The 20505-nt window shown below is 53.7% G+C and overlaps 7 protein-coding genes across 7 annotated transcripts; 4 read left to right on the forward strand and 3 right to left on the reverse strand.

The window, feature by feature from the left end:
- Positions 1–183: 183 nt before the first annotated feature.
- On the reverse strand, positions 184–2598 carry HMPREF1541_04856 (cysteine-tRNA ligase; the record flags this gene model as incomplete). The annotated part of the gene is made up of 1 exon (XM_008719200.1): positions 184–2598. The coding sequence occupies one exon, from the start codon at positions 2596–2598 to the stop codon at positions 184–186; it is 2415 nt and encodes an 804-aa protein (XP_008717422.1).
- A 431-nt stretch (positions 2599–3029) lies between these two features.
- Positions 3030–5093, reverse strand: HMPREF1541_04857 (uncharacterized protein; the record flags this gene model as incomplete). Its single annotated transcript, XM_008719201.1, has 2 exons — positions 3030–4989; positions 5038–5093. 2 exons carry the CDS (start codon positions 5091–5093, stop codon positions 3030–3032), a joined length of 2016 nt encoding a protein of 671 aa, XP_008717423.1.
- An 815-nt stretch (positions 5094–5908) lies between these two features.
- Positions 5909–6961, forward strand: HMPREF1541_04858 (uncharacterized protein; the record flags this gene model as incomplete). The annotated part of the gene is made up of 1 exon (XM_008719202.1): positions 5909–6961. One exon carries the CDS (start codon positions 5909–5911, stop codon positions 6959–6961), a length of 1053 nt encoding a protein of 350 aa, XP_008717424.1.
- Positions 6962–7822: 861 nt separating this feature from the next.
- Positions 7823–8871, forward strand: HMPREF1541_04859 (uncharacterized protein; the record flags this gene model as incomplete). Its single annotated transcript, XM_008719203.1, has 3 exons — positions 7823–7939; positions 7989–8078; positions 8131–8871. The coding sequence occupies 3 exons, from the start codon at positions 7823–7825 to the stop codon at positions 8869–8871; spliced, it is 948 nt and encodes a 315-aa protein (XP_008717425.1).
- Positions 8872–12474: 3603 nt separating this feature from the next.
- HMPREF1541_04860 (uncharacterized protein) lies at positions 12475–15318 on the forward strand (the record flags this gene model as incomplete). The annotated part of the gene is made up of 1 exon (XM_008719204.1): positions 12475–15318. One exon carries the CDS (start codon positions 12475–12477, stop codon positions 15316–15318), a length of 2844 nt encoding a protein of 947 aa, XP_008717426.1.
- A 456-nt stretch (positions 15319–15774) lies between these two features.
- HMPREF1541_04861 (uncharacterized protein) lies at positions 15775–18126 on the forward strand (the record flags this gene model as incomplete). Its single annotated transcript, XM_008719205.1, has 6 exons — positions 15775–16117; positions 16168–16268; positions 16327–16564; positions 16619–16770; positions 16841–17470; positions 17623–18126. The coding sequence occupies 6 exons, from the start codon at positions 15775–15777 to the stop codon at positions 18124–18126; spliced, it is 1968 nt and encodes a 655-aa protein (XP_008717427.1).
- A 568-nt stretch (positions 18127–18694) lies between these two features.
- On the reverse strand, positions 18695–20144 carry HMPREF1541_04862 (uncharacterized protein; the record flags this gene model as incomplete). Its single annotated transcript, XM_008719206.1, has 3 exons — positions 18695–19135; positions 19190–19747; positions 19815–20144. The coding sequence occupies 3 exons, from the start codon at positions 20142–20144 to the stop codon at positions 18695–18697; spliced, it is 1329 nt and encodes a 442-aa protein (XP_008717428.1).
- Between the last annotated feature and the right edge of the window lie 361 nt (positions 20145–20505).

The following is a 20505-nucleotide window of genomic DNA, read 5'->3' on the forward strand; positions in this document are numbered from 1 at the left end:
ACCGCTTCCTCGGTTCAGTTAAAATGGTCTTGCTGGCTGCGGCGAGCTTGCCAGCTGCTCCAGCATCGCTTCTCACTGCGCAGTGATCTTTCGTTGCGCTATCATCGCTCCTACTCGTTTTCTCTTACGCCTAGCTTGGGCGCTCGAATCTTTTGTATCTGCCCAACCCAATAGATGTCACAGTCACAGCTTCACAATACCCTCGTTGAGCGCCTGCAGCCATTTCTCGTGTGCTTTACCCTGCGCGGCCCATTCCTTCCGCAGCTTCTTGACTCTGCTCGGAGGCAGGGCTTCGCCGTCCTTTCCCTTGGTAGGCACGCCATCTCCATCCCACTCGGTGAAGTCCTCTGAGTTCGGACTCCGGAACATTTCTTGCGGCGGGACCTTGCCCTTCATGAGCTTGTCCATCGCTTCCTGATCGCGCTTCTTCTTGGCCTCCTCCTTTACGCGTACCTTATCCTCTTTTTCACGGCGCGCGGCACGCAGACCCTCTGTGACGGGTCGCACACGGGCAACGCCAGAATCTTGATCCTCAAGATAGATGTTGAGGTGCCACAGGTCAAAGTCGCGAATGCGGTCGCAAAGGGCAAGGATGTCCTTATTCAGGTCAGCATCACCTGTCGCTGCCTTGTCTGAAGCGGCAAGAGCACTGCCTCGGAAGTCGCTCAGAGCACGAGCTGGTGAAGGTCGTTGAGGACGATTGCTGAATGTGGATTCTGGTATCGCGATACTGGATACTATCTCCTTGACCCTGGCAGGCGTGATGGTCTTGGCGATGGCGGCTTGCCGCAACTGGTCCCGCACACTCGATAGTGGTCGCACAAATAGCTGCACTTCTTCGGGAAGCGACAGGCCCTCCCATCCGAGCGCGCTAGATGAGGCGGTAGCGGATCCATTGAGCCCGAACGTATTGACCATTCGAGTGATGAAGGCAGCCGGGGCGTGGTGGTCACCGCGGGTGAAGGTTGACTTGTCGGCAGAGTTGTAGATGGTGATGAGCTCGGAAATGGCGTACATCACATCCTTCGTGGCGAATGAGCGGAGAAGTGCATCCCGTGTCTTGGTTTCGGCGGTCTTTAGAGGACTTGCCATGACTGACGGCTCCGAAGATGTGCTGGAGGTCTTTTCGAGACTGTCAAGGGCATTCAGGAAGAAGTTATCGACCCGATCTTCCCACCCTCTGCCTTCCAATACCATATCGTCTGTGATTTCGATCCCTTTCCGCCATTCGCCCAACAAGAATACAATTCGAAGACTTCTTGACGTCCACTCCTTTTTCTCTCGTAACGCTTCGTGTATTGTGGTAAAGTTCTTTAGTGACTTGGACATCTTTGATCCCTGGATCGACAAATGGCCCATATGCAGGAAGTAGTTGACCCATTGGTTTTCGACGCCGGCATGGAAATAGGCTTCGCTCTGTGCGAGCTCGTTGTCGTGATGTGGGAAAGCGAGATCGATGCCACCAGAGTGTATGTCCATCTGTCTACCCAGCTTTGCCGATGCCATGGCTGAGCACTCAATGTGCCATCCAGGTCGCCCAGGACCCCATTCACTAGACCAACTCGGCTCCCCAGCTTTCGAGGCTTTCCACAACGCGAAATCTGCATCGGCCTTTTTCCCGCCGCTACTCTTCGACAAGGCTCCTTCTCCGTCATCTTGGAGCTCCTTGTCGCCTCTCGACTCCGGTTTGAGTCTCGCATAGGAATAGCCAGCGGTCTCAAAGTTCTTGATGTCGAAATATACCGAGCCATCATCGGCTTTGTAGGCGAATTTGTTGTCAACAATCTGCTTGACGTAGTTTGCAATCTCATCGCCGTACTCAGTCACCCGCACCAACTCATCAGGCCTTAACACATTTAGGTCGTCCATGTCTCTGAAGAACCGCTCCTCGTATTCTTTAGTGAGTTTCGTGAACACGGCGTGGTCGTCACCTCGTATGCTGGCCTTGCCCTTCTCATCAAGTACTAAGCACATTGGGTCGTTCATTAGCCGATAGAAGTCCAGAGGCGTTAGCATCTTGGGGTCCTCCGACAGGGCTTTGGCAGCTGATCGAGAGGTGTTGATATGCATCTTGACCTTGGCTTCGGCATCACCAGGTTTCTGACCAGGCTCAAGGCTACCACCATCCAGTATGTCGCCATAGGTCTGCTGAATGACCGAGTCAAAGTGCGCTGGAGGCGGGGGCGGGGTTGTAGATATTCTCTTGAGATTCTTCTTGATGTAGAATAACCACGCATCGTGCGCATCTTTCCTGACCGCATCGTCTATGAAGTAATGCGACTCTTTGTATGCGTCGTACAAATGCCGTTGTCGTCCTCTCAGAATAATCTTGTCATCCACATCTGTGATGTTCATCACGAAATGCACCTTGAAGCCGAAATAATCGGACAAGATCCTTCGTATGATGTCTATGGTCACATAATTTCTAGCGTGGCCGAGATGGGCATCGTCGTAGACGGTGGGACCGCAGGAGTACCAGGTAACGTGGCCCTTTTCAAGGGGGACGAATTCGACTTCGGAGCGGGTGAGTGAGTTGTAGACTTTCAGGCCAGGCTCGTGGGTCTGTCCAGCGGGCTGAACCCATTTTGGTTGCGCCATTCTGACGCAGGAGAGGTAGGAGAAGGAACGAAAGGACGGAGCGCAGAATGAACGCCTCAAAGAGTGCATGTAGCGCCTGGCCTGGTAAATTTGACTCACTGCGGCACGCAAGGCACGCAGGGCCAGGCCAGAATGACACGATTGTCCATCAATTTAGGCTTGGCAGGGCAGCCGCTAGCTTCGGCAACAAGCGAGGAATGCTCCACTCGAACCGCTCTGCGGGGTTGGCGTCAGTAGAGCCAGAGCCTTGTAGAAAATGGAGACCTTAGGACAGATGGGAGGATAAAGGGCTCAATGTACATTATGTCTTGGTTTCCAGTGGTGTCGCTACTTCGTTGCCCAACTCCTGCGCCGATTAGACCATCTTCATTCCGTTCGTGTCCAAAGTCTTTGCTATGGTGATAACACAACTAGACTGGCTTTCCTTAAACTCATCTATGAGTCGGCGGCGGCGTCCTGGGGCTGCCTCCATTCATTTGTGCTGAACGAGGCCTAGGGCTCTCGGTATGAGCGCCATTCTCCTGTCCTCCAATCATTTTCTCCATGAAGCTAATGTAGTCATATTTTGGGACGTTTCGGTCGCTCTCCATGTCGGGCCCCTTGTGCTCAGGCATGCTGTGCAGGAGGTCATCGATGAGCTCGTCCGGGATCAGAGAATGACGCAGATCCATCTCGGTCACGTAGGGTTTGCCGTCGGCCACTTCTTGGAACGACTGGAAGACCTGTTCAGCTGTGTTCTGATCCTCTGTCACCGATACCATGAAGCGAATGAATTGCTCAAAGCCAACTCCTCTTGACTCGCGCTGTCTGCGTGAGACTGGCGACGAAGACGGATCAATGCCAGAGTGACAGATCTCGAGATACTTTTCGTGCATCTCCTCCTCATCGTAAACCAAGCCCAAACTCGCCAGAGCTGCACTAAACTCCAACTCCTGTAATGTGTTGGTGCCGTCTCGGTCGAAATGTCGGAAGACGGATTCGAATTCTTCCAGTTGAATCGGCGTCAGATTAGTCATGTTCCTAGCCACCATCTGATTCTCCAGAAAGGTGAGCTTCTTCTGTACACTTTGCCTTACAAGGCCCAGTTCATATACAAGTTCGTCATATGTGTAGGTCGTGTAGTCGTTCTCGTCGATATTCGCCTCCTGACACTGCTCGTCCAGCAGCGCTATGCCGTCCAGATACTGCTCCAGTGGAGCCAGATTGGCGGAAAGTCGTTGGGCATGCTCGAGTTGGTCCTCCACATCCCCTTCCAGGCCAGAGATGGCCAGTGAGAGGGTATTGAGTGTCAGAGCAAAATCGTTGGCTTTATCCGCGAAGCTTCTTCGTAAGGCATTTTTGATGTCTCGAATAGTCTCGTTGATGAGTTTGCTTCGAGCCTGCTCATCTGTGGTCAAGGAGTTCCATTCGTGGTCGCAGACTTCGATGCGTAGCTCCTTCGGGGGCTCATACGGTCGAAGCCTGTATGTGGTAAGTTTTGTCTTGAGGTTACCCAAAAGTGCCGACAGCTCAGACTTCTCGGCTACCCAATTTCTCTTCTGATTCCGCTTGTAGGTGGACAGATCTTTTGCCTGCTGCTTCGCGTCTGCATACGTGCCGGCAAAGGTAGCTGTATGCCATGTCTGGCGCTGCTGTCTGATTTGTTGAAGCAGGGCTCGCATACGTTTCTCATAGGCGTGCTCCATCTCCCAAGCGCCTTGCATGTTGCTCACGAACTTCTCGACTCTTCTGCCCGCATTCTCGACTCTTTCCATCTGACTAAAGGCATGGAACCAGTATGCGATGTAAGTCATCAAAGATCGCTCATCGGGCCTGGGCACATCCGCCACGTCTTCCACGTCAAGCAGGTCTGGTATACCAATCTCTTTTGAGGCGATGTCGAATGCCAACTGCATGTTACCCTTGTGGTCTGACTTGTCAAGCGTATCGAAGTCTATAAGATCTGGTCTGTGGATATCCAGGAGGGCGCAGAAGGCGAGGCCATCGTTCCACGAAGCGGAAAAGTCGCGGACCTCAACACCCTCGTAGCAGGCAGTCTTACGTTGACACCACAGAAGCAGTCCTTCTTTCGCCGTCATACCCGCCTCATTGATGTCGGAGATGGTGAAACGCAGAATGAGAGTCCATATGAGACCGAGGATGATCTTGTGGTTGCCGTCAACTACATCTTCAGCGCCGATGTTGGTCATCTGAATGCCGCGCAGTCTGATGTAATCGAGGGACTTATTGATATTCTCGAACTTCTGGACGCGCAATTTGGGATTGGAGGCATATCGCCCGAGAGACTCATTGCTGAGGACTTCGAGCAAGTGAATGAGGATGATGCCGTCGGAAAGATCAGTAGCGAGCGACGTAACGGCGACATCGCGGCTTTTGACCTTGCTGTTCAACCTGTTGGGGGTCAGTCGGTGTTCAAAAGGCCCTCAGCATAATGCATACCATTTGGTGAATGTCTTCTCCTGAACATTGACCCACTTCTTTTCAAGAGGCGCCATGGGCGCATATCATTTGGAAACGAATAGTCTATAGGCGATTTGCGGTAGCGACAGGCAGAGGCAGCCGGGATGTAGCATGCAGGTGACGATAATAGCAATCACAACCACGATTTTACGGTCGAAGGCGGTGATGTGTTGGAGTATGGAATATCTGGATCAAGCGGTATCACAAGTAAGAGTAGTGGTTAGTGCACTACCGGCGATCTGCGACCCCGGTCGTGTCAACAAGGAAAGTTGGGTGCCGGTCGGCGGAGGAACCGGCCAACTTTTTAGGCAAGCCCCGAACGGGCGGTGGTCTAGGTACCCCTGAGAAGCATAAGTGGGCTAATGCATAGATGTGAAAATGCCCTATTGCACGTCCAACAAGCAATTACACATCGTGTTCATGGTAACTGCTTGTAATATCACTAGTAATAGTATGCTCCTGGCGTAGACCTGTCCAAGGTACCATAGGCATGAGAAAAGCCACCCGTCAGAAAGGCTGTGGATAAGGCGTCCGTCCAGGTGTGTTCCGGCTGAGATAAGTTCTGACTTGATTCGGTCCTCACCATGTGTCACTGCGGGTAGCGGATAGTGACGCACTCGATGTCGTTGACCACAAGCCACTCTGGCTGGCCGCCCCCTTCACTGACCCATGTCTTCACGGTACAATTCCATCACTTATCCGCGAACCTATTGGGTTGTGTTCAGTCTCCGAGCCAACCTTTCCTTGCAGCATGTTCTTCCCACATCACCACCTGCTTCTTCCAGTGTACCTTCCTAGCTAGCAGGTCCTCGACACGGTTTGCCCCCGGTTGCTGATTCTTTTGTTGAACATGGGCTCGATCAATGGCCGTAGCGAGTGCTCCTGTTGGGTAACACTGCTCACTAGACCTTCATACCTCCCTGGAGTCATCATCCTTGCTCATACACTGAACAAATACGAATCCAGCCACCCTCTGATCGTGCAGTACACCTCGTCACTTGGTGATGAAGCTATCGCTGCGCTTGAGGCTGAAGGTCTGGCTTCTCGACGCATTGTGCCTCAGAAGGTCGAGCTTTTGCTGCCCCCCAAAGGTAATGAGAATACTGCTAGTGTTGCCGAGCGCTTCAAAGACACCTTCACCAAGCTTCGTGCTTTTGAGGTGTATCGCCAGGGTTTTACCCGCGCAGTCTTTCTGGATGCCGATACCGCAATCTTCAAGCATCCGGATTCTATCTTCGACACTCAGCTGCCTGGCAGAGACTGGCTGGGTGCTAACCATGCATGTGTTTGCAATCTCGACCACGACGACTGGGCCCCACCGGAGTGGCACAAAGGCAACTGTGCGTATACGCCCTTGGACCATCCCAAGGATGTTGCACCTTATATGGGAGGTGGATGCCGCCCAACCTACCGATTGCTGAATGGAGGCATGTTGTTGTTCTATCCCAGCGAAGAGCTTTGGCTAGGCATGCTCGAAGTCTTCAATACCTCCGATCGGGTCAAGACGTACCAATTTCCTGATCAAGACTTCCTGGCCGACTTCTTTCGGGACAAGTGGCTACCTATGTCATGGGCCTATAACGCGTTGAAAACCATGCGTTATTGGCATCCTCACATGTGGTCTGACAAGGAGTTGGTAGTTCTCCATTACATTGTCGACAAGCCGTGGGAACGCCCGGTCAGCAACGCTGGTGTGGCTGGCCATCTTGGCCGTGACGGCATCACACACGAATGGTGGTGGGAAGCTTACACCGAATGGCGTATCTGCAGAGAGGGCACTGAGGGCAACCGGCTTGTTCTTGCGTTGATGGACAATCTGGTGGGCAAAGAAGAGCCCTTCACCGAGGTCGTTCCCCTTCCACAAAAGCCTGGGGTGCCTGAAGACGTTGTCCCTTATGCCTGAACGTTAGCGGCGAGCCTGTATCGAAAGGTATCATTGCCAGCATCGTTCATGCGATTTATCTCTTCAATCGCTACCTCTCGTGCAGCACAACTTTTGAATCTCTGCCAGAATCAGAGGGGAGGACACCTCCTGCTCGGCGTCTGGTAATCTGGCTCGATCACTTCTATGGTTCTGCCCCTAATCATGTATCAACGTTAGCACTACTACCTTCTTAAGGGGACTGGAGTCTCGTATCTTCGCCAATCCGGTGTCTGCTCCAAGATTGCCAGCTAACAACCAACCGTCTGGATGCGGCTGTGTGCCAAACTTCTGTTGTCCTGGTTCTGCCTCCACGAGAGCTGCAGGATCGGACTTGACAAGCACTTGTCACATCAGCTGAGCAACCTATGTCAGCTTGGGGCACTGCAGCATATGAGCACGCTGGGACAATGTCCTGTTTGTCTGTGCTGGGCCCTATGGTGCCTTGTTGCCTCTCCTTCACACACCGGGACTACCTTACACCGACTCCGGCGCTAGTGGTTACACTGGGTGCCTTCTCTGCCGCCTGCAAAAGTACCACTTCCTCTTTGTTCCAACTCTTCTCCGGAAACATCTTCTCTACCAACCTTCAACAACTTTCCTTTCATCACAATCCTTTGTCTATCCATCTCCTGGTGAGGTCCAGCTGTAAGGTACAGTACCTTCCATCTTTTGGTAGCAACGCGGACTCAACTGACACTCTTTCAGGACGTTCCAACCAGATCGTGAACGGTTCTGCCTGCACAGCTTCATCACTCATCATCACCATTACCCCTCCCAAGACAGCATTGCTGCTTTGACCAATTCAACGGATCTCTAGCAAGGTGAGTCCATCATACTACTATGCTGTTCCCTGCTAATCACGACCAACTAGCTGCACACCTTTCAACACTCATCACCACTACCCGTCCCAAGAACATTCCTGCTGCTCTGGTCAAGTCACCAGGCCTCTCTAGCAAGGTCAGCCCATCCAGCTACCATGCCATTCATTGCTAACTGCCATCGCTAGCTTCTGCTATTGTCTAGCAATTCCAGACTATCTTCCAGTAGAACTTTCTGTGGGTTAAGATTCCAGTCACTGACTCTGTTCGCCATGCCTGTAAGTTATTTTACCCCATCTATAGCTTCTCAACCAGCTGACAGTCCTCTAGCTCAAGGTTTGGATCATGTTCGATTTGGACAACACTCTCATTGATACAGAATACCTCGCCTTCAATTGCGTAGCCGCAGTGGCCAACCGTGTTCTCGAGTCCAAGGGAATCACGGAGAAATACACTTCCGACAAGCTCATCGGTGAGCCAGACTTCTTTGGCCAGGCATGGAAAACTATGCTCAACAAGCTGGCCGAGAAACATGGCTTCGAAATCACTGACCAAGAGCGCAAGGCCTGGCGTCAGTGGGAGGAAGAGGCGGTCATTGCCGCTGTTCAGAAGCATGGCAAGCCCACCAAGGGCGTTGTCGAGGTGCTTGACAAGCTCACCGAGGAGAAGAAGTACCGTCTCGCCATCGTCTCCTCCTCCAGCCTGCCCCGCATGCTGGCTTGCCTCGACGGTGTTGGCCTTCGCAAGTACTTCGAAGATGCCCACATCTTCTCGGCCAGCACTAGCCTGCCTGTTCCGTCCGCCAAGCCGGCCCCAGACGTCTACGAGTTCGCCCTCAAGACTGTTGGTGCAGCCGCTGATCAGGCTGTCGCGGTTGAAGACTCGCTGGGAGGCGCCACGGCTTCGGTCGGCGCCGGTATTGACACCATCGGCTATGTCGGCTGCATGAACATGCCAATGTTCCAGATGCAGCTCGAATACGACTTCCCTGAGAAGGGAGCCAAGGCCACAATGACCCATTGGGGTCAATTCTTTGAGATTCTCGCCAAGATCGAGGCCGGCGAGGAGTGAGTGGAATTCAATTAATGAAACTCACTGCTGCGCAAGGCAGCCAGGAGAAGGAAGAGGCTAGGTGAAGTTGTTGCCGCGAGTCACTGGCAGTGCCAGTGACATGGCCAGATGAAAATAGACATTCATCAAGAAATGATATAAGATCTCCCCTGTTTTGTATACTAGTCCCATGTCGTAGTAATCCAATCCTGCTACTGCTGTGGAAAGGATTTGGCGTGACCGGATTCCACTGTCGGTCACCCAACTATATGTGGCTAGAAGTATGTGTGACCAACCCGTGTGATCGCAATATGCAGACTTTTGTTCTAAAAGACACGACTAGTCAGTCATATTGTCTTGCATTGCCACTCTGACCGCCCGCTTTTGCTATACCTTATGAACACACTCCTTCATACCCCTAGTAGTTGTTTGTTCATCTAACGCTGAAGGTTCTCAGCTGGAAGGCTAGGTTCACCCCACCTAATGCTTGCTATATGCCTTGATGGAGTAGCTATACGAAATGCTTGTAGTTTCACAGAGGATTACTGCTACTACCTTACTCCGCCTTTTAGCTCCGTTACTTGTTAAATAGGCCCTTAAGGCGCAGGGTGAAGCGAAAAGATAAACTGCCTGTAGAGTGTGTAAACGCCGGCGTGACACTTCCTCGTCACTGTTTTCCCTTATGGCAGCAAGGCTGTTATGCGACTCTACGTTTTTCTACATGAGCGCGACTCTTTAGCACTGCCATTGTTATTCTATACAATTTCTTGTACAGGTCTCCTCAGCAGCGCGCTCTTACTGCATCGAAAACTGAATCCAACACTCCCATTCAGGAGAAAAGCCAAGTGCGTTTAGACATATTAAACCACGAATACAGCAACATCAATGACATCCGCGACGCCATCAATAAAAGGGGGCGCCTTTCAAGGGTATCCACAACAACCCCAAAGGCAACAGCAACGACAAAGTGTAATCCAAAGGGGATTGTACATCAATACTGCAAACGCAAGGGTCATTCCGTAAAAGCTACAGGACCTCCAGTATCCTGCTCTACTATCTTTGCCAAATCTTCAACAGATAGATATATAACACGAGCGTGGGGGCAAGCGAGCCTTCTCGGCCCCATAGGAGCAGTCAGGACCCGACTGAGCCGACAACGAGAACATGAGGGGCTCTGATATCTTCCAAAGCTCGCTCGACGTCGATGCCATCACTGATCATCCAAACACCAACGGTCGACCTGCGAGCTCCCAACCACGACCCCTCACGCCAACACACTTGCGCCGTCCCATGACTCATGCACAAGTATGTGCTGTTTTCGACGACTGGGGCATCAATGACTGGTATGCTGGAGTCGAATCTGTCCGGGCACAGTTTGGTCTGTAGCCTTCGGTGCTTACCACGGGCCGGAAGCGTGGCGCTGAGGAAATGTTAGGGTGTGATGTCAATAACAGCCAGACGGATCAGGCAAGGCTTCTCAATACAGAGCATGATGCCGTGGTACCGGCTGGACTATACGGCAGTGCGCCAGGATGTCCGCAGCTCGGTCAAGGGATCCAGCGGGTGGAAATGGAAAGGAAGACCACCGATTTGGCCTGAGACCGGTGGCGAGCCACAGCCAGGGCTATGGAATATATCAGGGTATCTCTGGCTTGGCTCAGCAGCGCCCAGTTATTCACCATGGCCACCACGTCTATCAGGTTGGCCGGAGATCTGCAGGGCAGTACCCATTCCAGCAAACGAGTCAGCAACCACCTCAGATGGTGGCAATGCCTGGAGGCAATGGACACTTTTCGTGGGGACGATTACTGTCGTCTGCCGCTTCTGCTGCGGTTCCCACCCATGAAATACTGCATAGGTTCGAACACCCTGAACATCGGTATGGCAGTATCAAGGCTAGAGATCGACCGCGGCCCAGTCACATGAGAAATTCACCTGTTGGTGGGGACTACATCCAAGCAAACTCTCCAAGAGATCGCTCGGAGCTCTACGGAGCATTATATCCCACGTTGAAAGTGTTGGTTGAGACAATAAGCCGGGCTTCGACGCCGCTTACATGTTCGATCGACCTCAACGCCCGCTACTCGGAGGCTTGGGTCGGACTCAAGCAGATGGTCCATGAGGAGCAGAAGCATTCGAAAAACGACTACCAAGAATGTAAGGCGTGCAAGGAGTTGCCCAGACGCGGGAACATTGATACTGGTTGGCTCGACTATGTTGAGGACTGGGATATGCCACATCGAGGGCTGGAAACCCAGGGACAACGAGACGGGTGACTGAAGAACTTCTGGAACTGGCCGGAGCGGGAGCGAGAGAAGAAGGAAGCGGCACCTATCATCTTCCACCCGAAGCTTGCGGCCAAACCAGAGGCTCAAAATACATCCGCAACGGAGAGTTGGAGATGGGCATGAAGGTGTGGGTCGAAGGTATTGGTAGTCGAGTTGTGATTACTAGAATGATTTAGATTGGTCTAGACACTATGTCAAAAAGCTTCATTCAATGGTAGAGCCGTGCCGTTAAGTAGCTGTATACCATCCGATTCTGCCTGAAGAGCACACGAGGCTTCCGACATTAAGGGGGTTTCACAAGGTCACGTGAACCCTTCTTCGGTGCTAGGATTCGCCGATCTGGGGCGAAGTCTAAATTATCGCGGGGGACTCGTAGTACAGACGTTTAACGACCCGTCAGTGGCATCGCAGCTGTGGTTCCCGCGTTCATTGTGTGCGCAGTTGTGCACTTCCGCGACTGATGATTGCTGCTCATTGTCCCGCGATCGAACAATCTCTACACCATGGCTTTGTAGCCTTTCCCCTCAGCCAGCTCCTCCGCTACGAACGATATCGCGGCTTCGCTTCGAAGTTCGGACAACAATGTAGGAGGGCGAGCAGTGCCTTCAGAAGCGCGTCATCACGAGACCTCCAATTGAGCCTACCGCCGTGTAACCTCCACTGGCGCTCCCAGAGCCCGCGACAGAACGTGAACGCCCTCGGATCGCGCCATGCAGAGTCGCCGCGAGCGCTTCACCGTTCAACTCCTTTGGAGTCGTGGTGGGAGGATCTGGGGGCACGAGCGCGCCAGACACTTGGGAGTGCGGTTGACCAATTGAAACAAGACTATGACGATGCCCTTGCTGAGGCGAAATCAGCTAAAGTACAACAGTTCCTCGATAATATAAAGCCAGAAGAGTGGGAGGTGCTAGTTCAGAGGGCTTTTTGGTTATGTCACAAGGTGTCAGGGCGGACGCAGCTCAAAGAAACTGACGTATGCAGATGGATGGTTGGTGGAAACTTCGATCGCTTCCCATGGATGGAAGACAAAACCCTTAGTTGGCATACAACTGTGAGGCGAATCCTTCAGGATACCTCCAAGTTCCAGAAACAGTCCGTCACCACGCTAGGTGGATCCCAAGAGATTCGGTACATCTCACTTGAGATGATGCGAGCTCACCAGCCCAAGCCGACTGCCAGACCCCCAAGGCCCCTCACTAATTCAACTAAGCAGTCTTCTGCTTCTGCTCAAGGACTTGCACCGCCAGGTCTCCCTAAGGCTCCGAGGCCAGCGGCTGTCCCACCAGTCCGCCCCAATCGACCGTCTTTGCGACCTACGGTGAAGGCTCGGCGTGAGATGGAGCAATCATTGTCTGATGAAGACGGCGAACCTCCGCTCGAAAATGAGGATCCCGCAGATGATGCTCCGCAAGAGCTGCCGGACAGCGAACTCTTGACAGAGGTAAAAAGACTTGAGAGGGATACCAGCTTTCTAGCGTTGCGCATCAGCGAGTTGAAATTGGAGGCCACCTCTCCGACCAACCAGGCCATTATACGTGCCCGGGCAACGAAGGAGTTCAACGAGAGACTTGGACAGCTGGAGGACCAAAAATACTCTATCGCGGTTGTTTTCCCGTTGGAGAAACACACGCAAAGGATGAACGACTTGGATCTCAGAAATCTAGACCTCCCCGAGAATTTGTTTGAGCTTGGGCGCAAAGATATGCGGGCCGAATTTCGAGCATTCTTTCGGCTTGAAGCATTTCGAGACTTGCAGAGAACGGAGGAAAATCTTGCGGATCTGCTTCACGAGCTACTGGATCGGGCGCACCCAGCACTCGAGCAACTCGAGCACAACATATGGCAGAGGCGCAGAACTTTGCGTACCGCAGCAGAAAGCCATCTGCAGGAGCTGCATTATTTCAAGCAGATGGACACGTTGGAGCAAAAGAAAAAGCGACAAAAGTCGCAAAGAGTCCACGAAGAAATGAAGTCCCTTCTTTTGATCCTGGAGGAACCGCAGGGTGTATATTCGCTATACGATGCTGAGCTTGGTCATAAGATGAGAATGAAGACCTGGCTGCTATGGGACCTTTTGGCAGCCGACATTGAAGTCACTTCAAAGCTGTTACATGGACTGAGGAGCAATGTTTTCACGAGGCTTCGACATACTTTCAGCTCATCTCTCCACGGGCACCAACATCGGGCGTTGAGAATACAAAGTTGTCTCTCCGATATGAGCGACGTTTGTAAAGAGATGGACAGGGAGATCTTTAACCTATTCAGAGCGCACAAGCGAGACAATACCCACCTAAGCAGATATATGACTAACGCTGTGTTACGTGCTAACCGACCCGCCACGATGGTAGCACAGTCTACGGGTGAGATGTACCAGACGTTCCTTGATTTACATCTGGATGGACTGCGATGGCCTCAGACAGCGGCTCAGCACCACATCGCTTCCACATTGGGCCCTGTGTGGCTCTATTTGCGCCAACAACGCATTCTCCAAGACGCCGTGGAGGAGCTCGTGTCCTTCACGACCAAGGCTGCTTCACGCTTACAACCTCGGACTGATGATCCGAATGACTGCAGCGAGCCTGAGCATCTCCACCTCAATCTGGATGGCTTCTTAGAAGCGTACAGCAACTGGCTTGCCGACCGTCGAGATCTCCTGTACTGCCATAACGAATGCTCGACCTGGTTTGGCATCTTCAAATTGCTCCAGCCCAATCTCGTTCGAGACACCTCGTATGGCCAGAAAGTCGGGCCTTTGGTCAGGCGGCAAGTCGAAGTCCTTGAATACAAGCCCATCGTCGAGGCCGTAAACGGACTTTATCGCGAAAAGCTGTCATGGCCGATAGACGACTATCTCTACCCCCAGCAGCAGGCCATTCCCGTCTACTACATTTGCTCGCCGAAGTATCTGCATAGTGCTTTGAAGACTCTCAAGGGCGCCAAGGTTTTAGGTCTGGATACGGTCATCCGCCAGCAGACCGTCTACTCGACATACAAGACGTCTCAGGCCACCGCACTGATGCTGGCTTCGGAAGATTGTATACTCATTATCTCGTCGACGATTCTGCGCGAAAATGGATATTCTTTGTATGAGCATGGCCTCTTGGATCTTAGAGATCTCCTCAGCGATCCGCAGATATTGAAAGTCGGTCCTAACATGACCTGGACCAGGGAAGCTCTCTATCACTCTTTCGCCATCGACATGCAGGGCTGTGTGGAACTGGGCGCCCACAGTGCCAGCGGGGCTCTGTCAATGCTGGATGAAGATCGGAACTGGCCATATTTAGAAACATTGGCACGCCAACACGATTCAATCCGGCTGTACGGGCGGCCCGGCGTAGGAGCCGGATTTTTCTGCGTCGTCAGACACCTCGCAACACGCGCATACGCAGCCTTGAAGATATATCGCGATCGGTACGGATTTGAGTCTCCGCCGAAGTCTACCCTCGCGACGGATGCCAGATCCGCACCCGCTTTTGGCCCACTTCATCTTGATGATGCGTCTGTAATCACAGGCCCTGATTACTTTCAATTGGAAGTGCGCGGCGCTTTGCAAAGGTTATCCTCGTCTGGTGGCTCTGGGAAGAAGATAGCCGGCGCCAAATTCCGGACGGATGTGCTGTTGGCCGAAACGTATCGGATGGCCCGACATGCGCTTGCTCGCATAAAGAGCCGCAATGACAACGGGCCTGGGACACAGATAGCCCTTGAGCATTTGCAAGCTTATCATCTTGCAACGACATTTACAGAGAATGACCCGAGGGTCGTTGGAGAATTGTTGGGACTACGATCGCCCGCAAGGACAATCTTGCAAGTGGCGGAAGTCGCGAGACTCCCACTCAATGACTACCACCGTGCAATGTTTGTGGCTGTAAAGGAGTCGGAGCCGCCGCTCGCGCAGGAAGGACGCCCTACGGTGACGCTACGCCGAAGACCGTGGTCAACGCGGTCTAAGACTGCACCCGCTGGCTCCCTTCCAGCAGTTTCCGATGATCCAAACGAGCACGACGCTCTGACCGACACCGCGACTGAGTCTCCCATGGACCATGCGCCTCCTCATGACGTGCAAGGTCCACCTCAGGGGCGAGTCCGCAAATACGTATTTTCTGAGCGGGTGATTCGGCGTCTGAAAGCATCGCGACCGTCGGAGCGGCGTTGCGAGCGTCAGTGGAGAATAAAGTAATCAGAACTGTCCTTGCCGGAGACAACGGTGTTTGGCGACGGCCCAGAGAACCGGCCGATCGGTCTGACGCGTAGTCGAGCATGATATCTACAACATGTGAACAGTGCATGTGAGTTTTGAAGACCGGGGACGGTGAGAGACGGGTTGATAGATATTCTCACTCATCTCGGCTTTCCTGTCAATCGAGCCACTTTCTAGCTTGCTCGCGTGACCAGTAGCCCTATGTATTTCCTCCGACTCCAGGGGGGCCGCCGTCCTCGACTCTCTGCTGCTTCGTGTTTGCATGAGCGACGACACATGCCCATCCAGGCTTTGCTAAGTCCAGTCCTTGTTGCCGAGCCTCCCCATGCTATGTACGACTGATGGCGCCATAAGGCTTGGCGGCATCTTTTATAAGACCTCGGACCTTGAACACCGGTGGGTATAGAGTACCAGACCAGATTGCCAGCCATAGCTATGGCTTCCTCCAGGTCGTGTCGTCTTTCGGCTCTCGTCGTGATCGCCCTATGCATTGGACTGTGTCTCGGCGGGAATGAGGACAAACAAGAGCCACTCCAGACCCCAAGCTCGAGCGAGGGGGTCGACCGTCCGAACATTGTCTTCATCCTCAGTGACGATCAGGATTTGCACATGGACTCACTATCCTATATGCCACATTTGCAAAAGCACTTGATCGACGAGGGGACCTTCTTCAGGCGGCACTTTTGTACCGTCGCGCTCTGCTGCCCTTCCCGAGCCACCCTGTGGACTGGCAGAGAGGCACACAACACGAATGTTACAGACGTCAATCCACCTTACGGTTTGTGATGTTGTTGATAAATTGAAGCCGTCTTACTCACGCCCAGGAAGGTGGCTATCCCAAATTTGTGAGCCAAGGGTTCAACGATGCATACCTTCCGCTATGGTTGCAGAATGCCGGCTACAACACATACTATACTGGGAAACTCTTTGTTCGTCCAGCCCTGTTGCCATTAGCCGCATGTGTGACTCTGCCTGACCATCCAACAGAATGCTCATTCGGTCATCAACTACGATCGACCGTATCCCAGAGGATGGACCGGATCAGACTACCTCCTCGACCCCTTCACCTATGAATACCTCAACGCTACTTTCCAAAGAAACCAAGACCCACCCGTGAGCTACGAGGGCAATTACTCAACAGATGTTCTCCTTGGGAAGGCCATGGGATTCCTCGACGATGCCCTCGCCGAGGACAAGCCGTTCTTCCTGACCATCGCGCCAACAGGTATGGGCGAGACACTCCCTACCCTTATATCCAGCTGACCATCACCGTCACCAGCTCCTCACAGCAACGTCAACATCCGAGACAACATCATTGACAACTTTACCGAGCACTCGGTCACGCAGTCGCCTCCTATCCCCGCCAAGCGCCACAAGCACCTCTTCGCCGACACCATCGTGCCTCGCACCCCACACTTCAACCCCTCCACGGTCTGTATCCATTTCCTCCCGCCCTTCACCCACAGCCCTTCCGGAATACTGACCATGCACGAAACTGCAGCCCAACTCCGTATCCTGGATCTCGCGCCTGCCACACCAAAACGACACCGTCCTCGCCGCCAACGACCACTGGTACCGATCGCGCCTACGCACACTCCAGCCCATAGACGAATTCATCCCCTCACTGCTCGACCGCCTCTCCTCCGCCGGCGTTCTCGACAACACCTACATCATCTACAGTACCGACAATGGCTACCACATCGGGCAGCATCGCCTCCAGCCCGGCAAGCAGTGTGCGTTTGAGGAGGACATCAACATTCCGTTCGTTGTTCGGGGCCCGAGAGTGCCGAAGGGGCTACGCTCCGGCGTGGTGAGCAGCCATGTCGATTTTGCGCCGACGATCTTGGACTTGGCGGGTGTAGAGGCGCGGGAGGAGTGGAAGCTGGATGGACGTGCTATTCCGCTGACAGAGAGCGATCTCGAGGCGGCTGAGAGCGGTATGGGGAAGAAGGGTAAGGGGTGGAAAGAGCATGTCAATGTTGAGAGCTGGGGGATCATCATGAGCGAGGGCAAGTATGGCGCGGTGTTGTACCCGAACCACACATACAAGGCCTTGAGAGTCGTGGGCGAGGGGTACAGTCTGTTGTACACGGTGTGGTGTTCGGGCGAGAAGGAGCTGTACGATGTTGAGGTGAGTAGTTCGCCCCTGGCGTCCGGGATCCCTTCCCCCCCCTCACCCCCTCCCTCCATCCAAACCAGCCAGACCACGGGTCGCTCTCATTTCCACCTCTCGCACCCCATCTCTCCCTATTCCCAGCTAACGACGACTCTAATCCCATCAAGGCTGACCCCTACCAACTCACCAACCTCCACCCCACCAGCAACGCCTCCTCCTCCGCCGACCACATCCTCCACTTCCCACTCCCTTCGCCCACCTCCTCCTCCTCCTCCTCCCTCTCTACCACACCAATCACCATCTCCCGCCTTCTCCCCCGCCTCAACGCCCTCCTCACCGTCCTCAAAACCTGCGTCGCCACCCAATGCACCGACCCCTGGCGCGAGCTGCACCCAGACGGCTCCGTGCAGGACCTGTCCGGCGCGCTGGCACGCGGATTCGACGAGTTCTATGAGAGGCAGGACCCCATGGAGTTCACGCGCTGTGAGAGGGGGTATATTCGTGAGAGCGAGAGGCCGCTGTTGGGGGTGAGGCCCTGGGGTATGGGTGGGGGAATGGAGTTGGAGGTTGATGTTGGGGCTGCGTCTGCGGTGGCGGGTAGGGAGGAGGGTGTGGGGAATGAGGCAGAGGGCGAGGGGTGGGAGGGGTGGGCGGAGAGGACGGAGCTGTGATTGCGGGAGGAAAAGACGTCGAGACGGGCAGGGAGGAGGAGAGGGTAGGGGGGACTGCGACAGGTTGCCCTGTGTTGATGTAACGGCTTCAAGCGAGACCCTGATATTAGGGTATGAGAAAGGTGGACTGACGAGCGTACACGGAACTTTTGGTTGTGTATGTAGAATAGAAGCATATCTCGTATACAGCAGGACAAAGAAACATGTTGGTGCTGCCATTCATCCAGGCTTACGAATGCCGGGTCTTTCGCCTCTTCGCCGTGGCAGGCTCAGCAGCCGCGGTGCCGTTAGCAGCAGCGCCACCAGCAGCAGACCTGTCAAATAACCATTCGTAAGCCTTGATTCGTCCAATCTTTCAGGTGGGTTTGCATAGTATGTAGGGCAGTACAAGAAACTTCGAACAAGAAACAACAAGTCCTTTAAACCCGTAGTAGCATCAAAAGCGTGATCTTTGTTGAGTTGGTTGAACCCTCACTCACCTCCACCACCACCACCACCACCACTCGTTCCATATCTCAAGTTTTACAAGGGGAGGGGGCAGTACATCTTCAACACGTTTTAAACACACTCACCCCTGCCTCATCTCCAGAATCCCGTCAATCGCCTTTTCCAGATACTCGACGAAGCGGCCCGGGTTCTCCGTGGCGGGGAAGTGGCCGAGGCCCTCCATGGCGGTGAACTGGGCGCCCTTGATCTTGTCGGCGGTGGTCTTTGACATGTCCGGCGTGGTCGACCAGTCGTAGACGCCCGTCAGGAAATGGATGGGGCACTTGGCGGTGTCGATCTGGTGCACGCGGTCGCGCGCGTCGAAGCCGCCAAAGTAGAAGTCGAGGTCGCCGTGGAAGATGCCGTAGGCCTGGCCCGAGTACATGTGCCAAATCAGGTTGCGGTTCACCCAGGGGGCTTTGGGATTCATCATGCCGTAGATCCAGTCCGGGTTGAACAGGCTCTGGTTGACGACGGGGCTCTTGTCGTTGAATTGGCGCTCCATGGTCAGATAGTCACATCCCTGCCGTCTTGGTCAGTATCCTCTGATTTCTTTCTGTATGCCAGCTATACGTACTTGCAGTGGGATGGTGCCGCCAGCGCCAACCTCATCCGCTCTGATCGCGACCGCCACGCAAACCTGCCCGGCCATACTGGCACCACAGATGATTGGCTTCTTGAGGCCCAACGCCTTGACAACTTCTCTGATCGTGCCCACATATGCCTCCTCGTTGTTCGTGTGGTTTCCGGGAATGTAGTTACTGCCGGGGAAGCTGCGTCCATGGGCCGGCAGATCAAAGGCAATCATCGTGCACTTCCGTCTCATTCTGGCATCGTTCATGACGCCGTGATACTGTCTGCTGTCGCTGCCTGCCGTGTGAAGGAAGACGATCGGTACCGGACCCTCACCAGCAGTCTCGTAGAAGATCTTGGTGCGGCCCCAGACAGGGCAGTCGACGTATTTGTAGCGGCCGGTGATATGATCTTCGGTAGCTTCTTCTTGTGGATCTTCGCGGAGAGGTCCGTGTAGCCCTTCACGCAAAAGCTCGAGGAGACGTGTGGCCAGATGGCCGTATTGTGCGAAACGTGTGGCATCGCCTTGAATGCCGACGCCCTCTTGTTTAATGTTCATGCCCTTACGCTAGTCAGATAAAGTGAGGCCGTAGAGCGAGGGAAAGATCAAATCTGGGAGGCGAACTCACCTGGAGGCCAACAAACGACGTATAGGGTGCTTTGGGGTCGGCGTCAAAGAACTTCTCCCATTGCTCGCCGTGCGCTGACAGGGTGAAGTCCGCTTTCGAGGCATCACCCGTTGAGACCTTGGTGCGAGAGCCAGAGTCGACGTTGACGAGAATGGCCTCGCCACCTTTGGAGGCAACACCCATGGTAACGGGCTCGACGATGGCATTAGTGTCGATAAAGGCCTGCCATTGCTTGTCGTTGTCAAGGATCTTTTGCAGGGATGATACGGACTTGGACATGGCCTGTGGGAGGCTGTCCCAGGTGTGGGCTGTTCCGTTGGCAGAAGGCATGTTTATTCAATGCTTTTAAAGTGTTGTTTCTTGTTATTTCTCACTTTTACCTCATGGGCGATATGCGATCTAGGACACGGCATTCGCGAGCTGACCGGCAGTCCAATACTTATAGCTCGCGACACCCCTGCCTAGAGCCATCGATGTACGCTCTCTCCGCATTTCTGCTTTTCGTGTCGTCTTACGTCGCTCCCTCAGTCCCGAGAACCAGTCATCGGTGCCGGATGCTGATGTGTGCGTCTCGAAAGAGGACCTCGGATGGCTTGTAAGGCAAACCTCCAATGACGGAGGACTGACCCCGCAAACGCAGAGCTTCAAGGGGTCGTGTCCCCTCTTGGGAACACCGTGATTTTCGTCATTG

The sequence above is a fragment of the Cyphellophora europaea genome (assembly GCF_000365145.1).
Source record: "Cyphellophora europaea CBS 101466 unplaced genomic scaffold supercont1.4, whole genome shotgun sequence".
Taxonomy (NCBI): domain Eukaryota; kingdom Fungi; phylum Ascomycota; class Eurotiomycetes; order Chaetothyriales; family Cyphellophoraceae; genus Cyphellophora; species Cyphellophora europaea.